This window comes from Microtus oregoni, unplaced genomic scaffold, assembly GCF_018167655.1.
Source record: "Microtus oregoni isolate MIOR12 unplaced genomic scaffold, Mior012 000001F_ref0000356, whole genome shotgun sequence".
In the NCBI taxonomy this organism is placed as follows: domain Eukaryota; kingdom Metazoa; phylum Chordata; class Mammalia; order Rodentia; family Cricetidae; genus Microtus; species Microtus oregoni.
The window spans coordinates 91,890,012-91,901,449 of record NW_024543060.1 but is presented as its reverse complement, the minus strand read 5'-3'; the positions used below and the strand labels follow the sequence as shown (position 1 = coordinate 91,901,449).

Below are 11,438 nucleotides of genomic sequence, written 5' to 3'. Positions count from 1 at the left end.
TCCTCTGGAAGAACAAGTGCTTCTTAACTGCTTGAGCTATTTCTTCACCATATTTTATTATTATAACATTATTTATTATTATTTCTATGGAGGAATTTTGAGCAGTAATAACAGTACAAGTTAAAAAGCAGTTAATTGTCGCGGCCACCCTCGTCCCGCAAGGATGACGCGACCACCGGAGCTCTTCTCACTGCAGTTTATTCCAGGACCTTTATTCACTCTCTCTCTCTCTTCCTCTCTTTCCTTGACCTCTCTTTCCATTGACCTCTCTCCTTTTTTCTTTTCTCTCCTTGACCTCTCTTTTTCTTTCTCTTTGACCTCTCTCCCAGTCCTTAAGTAGGCACGGGCTGCCAATCCCAGATTGCCAGGTGGGCACTGCCCATAGGCCCATGCATATGCAAGCAGCTGATAATCATTGCGTCATCATAGCATAGGTCAGACTTTAGCCACAGGAGTTGATTATACATCTCCATCAGGTGTGACACCATGCAGCTCGCTACAGTTCCCCCTTTTGTTTTGTAAAACAACAGGTAAGAGTAGAGGTCTGATCTGTTAAAAATGGAACATGTACTAGTGTTTGTCCAGGTGTCATCCACTCAGAGAACACTAGACCTGTCCAGTGCCTTTTTTTACAAAGGTGGGAGTTAGACACCAACCCACATGCAATCAGACTTGCTCTTACATCTCTAGCCAAACTTGGGAAGACTGTCCTGTTTCAATGGCCGTGAAGGCCTGAATGATCATAACTGCATTGCAATGCTGTGAAACCCTTATGTGACAAATGCACCATAGGCATACCAGGGAGGCAAGCACCATTAAGCTTGCCAGGGCTCTTATTCCCGCCCACTCCCTCAGATGATCCATGGAGTGATCCAGGAAGATAGTCTTCTGTCAGGCTGGTATCCATGCGTGTGGAGTTCACAGTCACCATCGTCACTCGCAGCTTTTCCAGTTGTTGTTCGAATTCACCAGACCAATTACCTAAAAGATAGCTAGACAATTCTTTAAATTTTTCATATCACACACACAGCCCCGGATGGATAGAAATGTCTGACAGACTAAGGTATAGACTTAACATACCCCAGCTGCCATACCCCCGTGGCTCATTCATTCTTGTCAGCTGAGTGCATGGAAGACACCTTCTCCCTCATGCACCTCTTTGGCTTCCCTAGCAACCCAGCTGACCCTGCTTCTGCTCTGAAAGGGCCCCGCTTAAACCGTGTTTTAGGGAATTTGGGCGTTGTCAATCTCTCTGGCTACTTCCTGCTGAGCGGGGATGGGGACGTTGCATTCTTTCGGGTATTTACTACAATCTACAGCCATTTTCCAGTCGTGCTCGGACTCAGGTCGCAGAGACAGCAGGGGAGAGGCGGAGACTTCCCCACCAAACTGAAAGGTGGAGGCGTGTGGGGGTTGAGCCGCCAGCCGGACCCAGTCCTGGCCAGTTGCCCAGGGCTAGGACAGAGGTTCAGGCCAACAGATGTTAACCACAGTTGTGCTTCTATGCCCTGAGGCAGGTCCCGGTGTTTGCAGTTTTGCAGACCCTCAGTGCTGCTTGGCCTTGGAGCCGCCTAGAGCTCCTTGGTCTTGGAGCCGCAGCTGCTCACACTCCACTACAAACTCGGGAGGTCTCGGTAACTCAAACCACATGAATACTTAGCATACCTGTTCAGCAGCAAAATCCAGATCTCTACCAAGCCTATCCCAGGATGACACATTAAGATTGCCAGAGACGGCAAACCAAAGAGCAATTGTGTCACATTTAGCCCCAAACCTCTCCAAAGTGCTCCGTAACAGCTCGTTAAGAGCCAGAAAAATCAGGTGTGATGTTGAAGCGTCCATTCTAAACTCCTATTCTTCCTTTTATTTTCATTTTAAACCGTCCACTATTGTCGTGGCTATACTTTAAACCCTCCACTTTGATCGTGGCTCTGACTTTAAACCATCTGCTTTGGTCACGGCTCTATTACCCCCACTCTCCCTTCTTCTACCGGCGAGAGCGGAAAACCCGCTTTTTGTTGCGGATCCCCAATCTTTACCTTGAGGATTATTTGGTGCACCCCCTGACTGCAGCAAGTTCTGGGCTCCACGGAGAGAGGTTTGGAGGTTCCCCGTACGCTTGTCCCCGTACGGGCCACCAACTGTCACGGCCACCCTCGTCCCGCAAGGACAACGCGACCACTGGAGCTCTTCTCACTGCAGTTTATTCCAGGACCTTTATTCACTCTCTCTCTCTCTTCCTCTCTTTCCTTGACCTCTCTCCTCTCTCCTTTGGTCTCTCTTTCCGTTGACCTCTCTCCTTTTTCTTTTCTCTCCTTGACCTCTCTTTTTCTTTCTCTTTGACCTCTCTCCCAGCCCTTAAGTAGGCATGGGCTGCCAATCCCAGATTGCCAGGTGGGCACTGCCCATAGGCCCACGCATATGCAAGCAGCTGATAATCATTGCGTCATCATAGCATAGGTCAGACTTTAGCCATAGGAGTTGATTATACATCTCCATCAGGTGTGACACTATGCAGCTCGCTACAGTTAATAAAAATGGGATTCATAAGTTTTATGTCATTCTCATGTGCAATAAAATGAATATTCAGTATAGCAATTTATAAAAACAGAGAGTCAAACAGCAGCGTTCCAGCATAGGCAAAGTGGTCAAAAGTCACTCAGTCAAAACAAGCCACCAAATGCAGACAGTGTGGAGACACATGGAACTTTACCCTAAAATCGCTAGTCATTGTAGGAGTAAATACTTGCTACACTTCAGAAAGTTTGTAATTGGACCTTCACGATGGCTCAGTGAGGACAAATGTCTGCCACCACTAACAACCTGAGTTAGAGCCCCTGGGGCCACACGGAACAAGAGCTGACTCTTGCAAGTTGTCCTCTGACCCCAACATGCTCACCTTGGCTTACTGCTGAGGCTGGCTGTCCTCAGACTTACAGCTATGCTCCTGCCTCTGCTTCCAAAGCACTAGGATCACAGGTGTGAGCATCTCACCCACTGCAAAAGAACAGACTTATCCAGGCAGGTAGATGGCTCAATTAGCTGAAGAATTTGCTGTGCAGGCCTGAGAATCTGAGCTCAAATTTCCAGCACCCACATAAAAAGCTTGTAGGCAAAAGTTTCTGTCCTACCTGGTCCCACAGTCATTCAGTTCCAAAGAAATGCACAGAGGCTTATATTAATTATAAACTGTTTGGCCTATTGGCTCAGGCTTATTATTAACTAACTCTTACACCTTAAATAACCCATAAATCTTGTCCATGTTTAGCACATGTGGCTTAGTACCTTTTCTCAGTAAGGCCTTCTCATCTTGCTTCTTCTGCATCTGACTTGTGACTGCATCTCTCTCTCTTTCCTCTTCTCAGAATTCTCCTAGTCTGGTTGCCCCACCTATACTTCCTGCCTGGCTACTGGCCAATCTGTGTTTTATTAAACCAATACAAGTGACAAATCTTTACAGTGTACATTATCCCACAGCAAAAAGTTGTATACCTATAACACCAGTGCTAGTGACAGGGTGTAGACGGGTGGATTGCGGGGGCTAAGCAGCCTCTGTGGAGGCCCAAAAATGTGAGCCTATTTCCACATTGACCAAAGGTCGGAGAGTGGGAACTTACCACGATTCCTTCAAGGTTATTGTGTTTCTACCTCAAACAAAGGTCCCACCTAGATTGAGGTCAGAGAGTTCTCCTCTCTCAAGGTTATTGTCAACAGGTGTGGCTAATAGCCAGACCTTGAATTTCAGGAATAGAGAAGTAGACATTTTGTTTCTACTCCAAACAAAATCTAAGGATCCAACTAAGTTTCTACTCCCTTAAGGAGATAACTATGGATTCTACCCAGGGAGTAGTTTGCCTACAGAATGCTTTGGTCTAGGGTGCCAGTTTTACTTGTCTTGTTTTGGCAACAAAATGTTTACCTAAAAATGTAACCCACGACCTTCAGCTGGTTTATTCATTTTCTTATATCATGTTAATGCAGTTTTTTTGTCTTACTCCTACCCCTTGGGGTCTGGGTATTTTAAGCAATTGGAAATTAAATGAGGACATTTTTAGTATTCGCTGGAACTCCCTCCCTCTATCCTATGTTTCTGCTTTATTGTTTACATTCATATCTTTGATCTCTTTACTATTTTTCTGATCCCCAAGCCCCTATCCTGGCAAGTGGTATTTTTCCAAGAAATGTCCCCGACAAGTCACCAATACAGCTCCAGATTCAATGAGAAAAACCTAATTCAGGAGAATAAGATGGGAAGGGATAAAGCAGGATACCTGGCATCCTTCACCGATCTCTTGGTGTATGCATGGACAGGCACAGCCACATACCTATGTACACACACACACACCCACACCAAATAAATGAAATAAAAGTAAGTTAAAAGCTTAGAAATTGCTCAGTCCATTTTATTCCTTCGATACTGAAGGCAGACTCTTTTTTATTGTTGTTTTGGTTTTGGTGTTTTGAGACGGGGTTTGTCTGTGTAGCTTTGGAGCCTGTCCTGGAACTCACTCTGTACACCAGGCTGGCTTCAAATTCACAGAGATCCACCTGCCTGGGATTAAAGGCGTGCGCCACCACCCCCTGACCGGAAGGCAGACTCTTAAGTAAAATGATCTGGGCTGGATATCCGTCCAACCATTTGCTACCAGAAAGGTTCAGTTCAGACCGCACAGTTCCACACAGTTGCTGACAGACATATCAGTACAACTGGAACAAAAATCTAGTCTCAAAATATTGGTCGGATTATAAGCAATGTCCTGGCTGGGGGCTGGAGAGAAGGGTCAATGGTTCAGTGCTCGGACTGCTCTTACAGAGGACCAGAGTTCAGTCCCCACCACCCACTTCAAGTGACCTACAACCTCCTGCAAGTCCCCTCTGAGGGCACCAGCAGTCGCCTTCAGATACCCACATATAAACAACACAGTGCACATAATTCAAAATGAAGTAAAAATTTGAAAAGGAAGGAAGCTCCCTAAACAGCGTACCTGAACTCTGAGGGCTCAAAAATGAAACAGATGGAAGCAAGAATTCAGTAACAATGTCTTCACAGAAGCAAGAATTCCGTAACAATGTCTTCACAGAAGCAAGAATTCCGTAACAATGTCTTCACAGAAGCAAGAATTCCGTAACAATGTCTTCACAGAAGCAAGAATTCAGTAACAATGTCTTCACATAGTTACAATGAAAAGACCAGAGTGTTGGCTACATGCTTGGATCGGAGAAAATAGAAAGAAAAAGAAAAAAAAAATTCACAAAATTAGAGGTGGGGAGGGGAAGAAAACCTAATGTCTTTCACATCTGGCTGTTTTAAAGTCTATGGCATTCAGTGCTGTTTGCTGTCCAGGCAGGGCTGTCTAAATAAACCACGTGGATTGTTGAAAGGTATTAGGGACTGTGGAGTCCATCAAAGAGCAACACTTAAGTATGGAAACGGCAGAGAAAGCTATTGCTCTGTTCAATGAGCTCGTAACAAACAGCTGCAAAGAAATGATCACATGTGAAGAACATGAAGAAACAAGGATGGATGCCAAGCCCCGAGCAGCCCCGAGCTCCGGGCTAAGACGTCTTTTTGGGACAAAGGTTCCACTACAGCACGTGTGAGATGTCTTCAGAGAGGCAAGGGACAAAGACAGGTATGGATTATCTACTGGGGACCAGATCTAGACGACAAGCCCAGGGGACCATATCTCACCGACCTTCATCCTCCGATGATCGAGGTACCAGGCTATTTCTGAAGCAAGGCTGCCCAGACAGCCCCTTAGCTTCCCAGCTCAAGCCGGTCGATTTCCTGAGACTATTTCCCGGGTGACTTGGGAAGTGTTCTAATTTAATTTCTGTTACAAAATACTCTGACAAAAAGTGGCTTAGGGAGCTAGGTTGTGTTAGCTCATGCCTTTAATCCCAGCACTCAGGAGGCAGGGGCACACTGATCTCTGTGGGTTCAAGGCCAGCCTGGTCTACAGAGCGAGTTCCAGTACAGCCAGAGCTACAGAGAGAAACCTGTCTCGAATCTCCCCCCCCCCCCGAAAAAAAATTAGCAGAGAAAGGATTTCTTTAACTTGGGAGTCTAGGTTATTATCCATCATGGTCTGGAAGGCAAGGGGAGGAACCTGAGGCAGAGAAGGGGGGGGGCGGGGAAGGAGGGAGGGAGGGAGGAAGGGAGGGAGGGAGAGAGAGAGAACGCGTACAAGCTTACTGTAGGACCCAGCCCATGAAAGGGTGCCACCCACAATTAGGATGCATCTTCTCACTTTAACACAAGAAATATTCCATCTAGGCAATCCCTTTTCCAGGCCAGTTTACCTTGTGCCAAGTTGTTAAATAAGAGTAACCCTCGCAGGGTGTCCAATGGATCATTTTAAGGTGCATCTCTCTTCCTGACTCCGAGAGATCTGAAGGTCCCACCGCTGTTGAACACCTTGGTTATTCATGGAACAGAGGCGGAGTCCAGGTAGCTTCCAAGAGATGCCCGGGCAGCTGGGCACCAATTCGTTTCCAGACTGCTCCGGGTCACGTGGGAGGGGGCGGGAGCAGGAGCTCTGCCAGCTGAGGGGCGGGACCTGCCAGTTGAGGGGCAGGGCCGTAAGCAGAGCTTGGATTGAACATTCTGCAGCCCTGGTGCCCACTCCCAGCGCCTGCCTCCCGAGCCCGTGGCAATCGCGCGCTGCTCTTCATCATGCGGTGGCCGGGCAGCCAGGCGCTTCGGCACTTCTCCACCGGTCAGGTGAGTCCAACCAAAGCGAGCATCCACGTCCTGGTCTTGCTTTCCAGACCTCAGGGGCTGCAGGGTCAGCGCGGCGGACGCTGGGGTGGGCAGTAATGCCCAGATCTTACAAGATGGGACCGCATCATTTTTCATACTGGGCGACTTCAGAGAAGACTGCTGCGGTATCCGGGATGGGGATTGTCAAGTGAGCCTTTGTCTCTTGCGGGGAATGAGTTGCGGGGAATGAATTCAGAGGTTACTGAATGTGTCAGGTCTGGCTGGGATGATGAGCTGGGGAATGACAATGGGTAAAGGAACAAGAGCTAGCATCTGTTTTCTTCCGTTTTGCATTTCAACCGAGAGGTTCCCTGGCCCCGACGTGAACGGTTTAAGATCGGGATGATGAATTAGAGTGAGCACTAGGCACCAGCCTTGCACGGTCTGTCAGATGCGACCGTGACTCAGGCAAGCTCAGCACTGCAAGCAGGGACTGCCTGGTGCTTCCCACCGAGTCGCAGCGGCCAGATTTCCAGGATCACCCAGCACTGCTGGAGTAGCCACGCTGGAACGTTGTTAAACTGCGGGAGTAAGAATCCCCGGCCGTGGCCCAGCCCTCAGGCTTGAGATTGCATCAGCGCTTCTAGAAACGGAACGGGAGCCGACACGTTGCAAGTGGCTCAGCCTTCAGCACTTGGGTGGGCCTTGGGAGAAGAGCCTTTCTGAGCCTAGACGGTTCAGGCTGTTCAGGCCAAGGAAAGCGGTTATCCTGTGTACATAATCTCTTTTGTAAGCAGTACGTCCTAGCTGTGTTATAAAGGATTTTGCCCCATTTGTTTTTCTCTGACAGTGCCATATGTAAAACAAGTATAAGGCAGAATCTTGAATCGTGCTAAGAATTTGTCCCTGGTTTTCATTCATTTCAAAGTTTTCTGTCTCCTAGATAAACTCAAATGGTCAGAATTCATCTTGCTCCTTAGAATGAACTCTAGTGATTTCGGGGAAGAGTCACAGTTACCTGCCTGCCCGGGGCTTTTCATTGCTCAGCTGGGCTGCCCTTGGACCCTTCCTTAGCTTCTTCAACCACTCACAAGACAGCAAGGGGCTGTCACCTCACCGGCCATTGTCACCACCTGTCAGTGAGCTGTTGGAAAGCTGAAGGGAAGGAGTTTCGAAGGATGAGGATTTCCACGTAGAGTTACAGAAGAAGTTTTCAGTAATAAAAACTGAAGAGACCAGGTGACAGCAGAAATAGAAACAAGGCTGGGGGAAGCAGCAGGCTGTCCCAGGGGCCCACTGTCCCCAGGGGTACATGTGGGAAGGTGGCCACGGAGAGAGCTTAGAATCAGGCAGAGTTCTGCATGGTCAAAAGGAAGATGGTGAAGAACTAGGGACATTTTACTCTAAAGATAATATAGATCACCTCCTTTGGACTGTGATCCGCTCCCTAAGAATTATTTTAAAATAAACACACACAGCTAATAAGAATACAAAATGGTACGACCACTTTGGAAGCTTGCCAGTTCCTTTTGCAAAATTTTTCAATCACATTTTTACTTGAGGCGGTGCCATGCCGTAGCACACATGGAGAAGTCAGAAGACGATTGTCAGTGACTTGTTCTTTCCTTCCCTCTTGTTGGTCCCCAGGCTTGGCAGCAAGTGTCCCTACCAGACCTTTTTGCTGAGCCATTTGGTATAGTGCTAAATGATATCTCCACCACAGGATGCTGCCTCCGCTCTATGAGGTCTTTGTTTGTTTTCATGGTGTTAGGGATGGGGCCGGAGCCTCCCACGGGCAAAGCACACCCTGCACCCCTGAGTTGTAGGCTAAGCTCCACACTTCTAGGTACCTATTTACCCACAAGAAATAAAACCTGTGTGCAGATATTTATAGGGTGTTTCTATAACCATCCCTAATTGGAAAGATCGTTCTCATCGGGTGATAGGATAAACAAAATGTAACAAAACCATGGATATAATGGATTTTACCTTGCATGGGGAGAAAAGAACCACAGGAGTCCACACTGGGAATGAAACTCAAATATGTATGTTAAGCATATGAACCCTCCCCCCCAAAGGTCTGGATAGTCACAGATCTGATGTTTTTGAAAGAGGATCTAGAGACAGAAGAAGTCACTAGATCTCAGGATCACTAGTAGGAAGGAGCAAGTATTGGTGGCATAGGGAAATGGTAGCAAGTGCTGGAACGTCCGCTGGTGTGGCAGTGCCTGTGTGTTCCGAATTCATAGGCATGAACACGAGTACATAAGAAAGGGTATGTCTGGTTGCATTTAATGAGTTTGTGTTAGTCTCTTTGCTGTGGCTATTACAGAATGCAGGAGGCTAGGAACTTTATAAAAAGAGATTTCTCTAGCTCTCAGTTCTAGAAGCCCAGGAGCATGGTACCAGTATCAGCTGGGCTCTGGAGAGGCCTCAGAGAGATGACATTACAACGATGGGGACACACTGGAGAGTGGAGATGATGCATTCCCCTTTCCTGAAAGTCAGAAATGTTAGTTCTCTCTCTCTCTCTCTCTCTCTCTCTCTCTCTCTCTCTCCTCCCTCCCCCATGCTAAGCATCCCTCTTCAGGCATCACCTCCTGACAGGCCTCTGTGTTGACATTGACATATTGAGTTGAAAAAAAAAAAAAACTATGATTTTTTTTTTTTTTGCAGCGGGTGCCGGGTGTGTGTGTGTGTGTGTGTGTGTGTGTGTGTGTGTGTGTGTGACAGTAGTAAAGCATGCCTTTAATCCCAGCACTCAGGAGGCAGGGGCAGGTGGATCTCTGTGAATTCGAGGCCAGCCTGGTCTACAGAGAGAGTTCCAGGACAGCCAGGGGCCAGGACTACACAGAGAAACTCTGTCTGGGGTGACTGGGAGGAGGGAGGGGAGAAGGGGGAAACACAAACGTGTTGCGGGGTGCTTGGGAGCTGGCTCAGAGGATCAGAGCACTTGCTGCTTTCACAGAGGATGGGAGTTGATTCCCAGCATCTGTGTGAGGGTCCATGCAGACTTCACAGCCAGTAGGGTGAAGAACAAAACTCGCATCAGTCTGATTTGGTAACCTGACCAAATCTAGGGCTTCTAGGGTCTGACACAGATCGTTTGACTTCAGCCATGCGTAACCACGGCCCAGTTTTGGAGGAAAGCATTCAGATAACAATTAGCTCAGCCCTGTGAGTGAAATTGTTGACTTAGAAACAACGCTCAAGATGAGGTCTGGGAGACGAGCGAGGTAAACATAACGGCCGTGAGCCTCAGGACTGCCCTGGCTCTAAGATAGCATAGAAATTACTTAGGCTGTAAAGTACAGTGACATCGCTTACAAAGATGAGTTTTATGGCCTAGAAGTAATGTTCAAGGGTTTTTTTGGGGAAGCAGGGCAGCGGGGAGTCCGGGATAAACGAACAATATTCTGGGGGATACATGGGTAGCCTCTCCCAACATGTAGCACAGGATTACCAGGTTGTAAAACACATCCCCCCTTAACACCATTCCAGGAAAACAACTATGTACTTTGTTCCATGGAAGAGATAAGTTATGTGTTTAACTTTCTTGGCCTCTCCAGTGCTTTTCTGTGTACACAGGATTTTTTTTTTTACCCTCTGCAAGTAACCCTGTTCAGCAGCTCGCCACCACCTGTAACTCTGAGACCATCACAACACTCATGGCATAAACCCATGCAGTCACATACACATTAATAACGTGAAAATAACAACCCTTTGAAAAGCATTTTAAAAAGTGATGAGGGCTGGGGGTGTAGCTAGAGGCACTGGCCTGCCACGTACAGCAACTCAGCTTTGACCCCCCAGCACTGAGAAAAAAAAAATCAGAATGACAATCGATATGAATGCCTTCTTTATGTTATGATGCAATAAGGAAACCGAGTTGCACAAGCTTGTCGATGATGTCTTAGATCTTGCGTAGGTTCATCTCTATCTGAAGCATGACACGCTGCTCCTGCTCAGGTGAGAGCTTGTCACACTAGCCAGAGCCTTTGCACACTCCAAATGCATCCTGGGAGCACACTGAAAAGCAGCTGTTATTTTCCCTCTCTGCTCCATTTTCAAGCACGAGAGGCACGCCTCGGAGCCGGCTCATGCCTCGACAGAGCTGCCCCAGAGATGGGCTAACCCGGGGAGGAATCCACATCACCCTCCTGCCCACAGTCACTCAGGGATTCCCACTGTCTTCATAATATGGTACAAATAACTGGAATCGATAAAGCTCTCTGCCGCTCCTGTCTCGATTGCCGCTTGTCAGTACTCCATGGCTCCCCATTCTGGACGCTACCATTTCTTCATTTCCTTCTCCTGGGAACTCCCCGGGGATCTCAAGTAATCCTCCCTCCCAACTAATGAAGTCTCCGAGGACAGGGACCACTCTTTCTATGCATCTTGTAGTATGGGGTGGGGGGTCCGAAAGGGAAACGAGCACCGAGAACAAACGAGACCATCTTCCTGGTGGATTCCACCAGCACAGACAAGTCAGCACTCAGACTGTACTCGGAAACACAGAAGCAAGAAATACCTTAAGTTCAGTCTTCTGGAATCCTGCGAATTCACAAATAGACTTACAGTCCTAGAATCTGAGCGTTTCCCGGCGTTAAAAACTCACATTGGGCCTGGGTGTGTGGGGGGTGGCTCTGTAGTAAAATGCAAGCTTCAGGTTGAAGGCTGTGCGGTTGTTCACAGCATCAGAGAGAGGGATGGGGTGCAGAGTCACCCACCACGC

General features: G+C 47.7%; 1 protein-coding gene across 1 annotated transcript in view; it reads left to right on the top strand.

The window, feature by feature from the left end:
• The first annotated feature begins 6,577 nt into the window (after positions 1 to 6,577).
• Positions 6,578 to 11,438, top strand: part of LOC121462323 (mitochondrial 10-formyltetrahydrofolate dehydrogenase) — a 40,449-nt gene continuing 35,588 nt past the window's right edge. Inside the window, exon 1 of the mRNA XM_041673855.1 lies at positions 6,578 to 6,724. Within this exon, the coding sequence (XP_041529789.1) occupies positions 6,677 to 6,724 (48 nt within the window). The 5' untranslated portion in view covers positions 6,578 to 6,676. The remainder of the gene's footprint in view (positions 6,725 to 11,438) is intronic.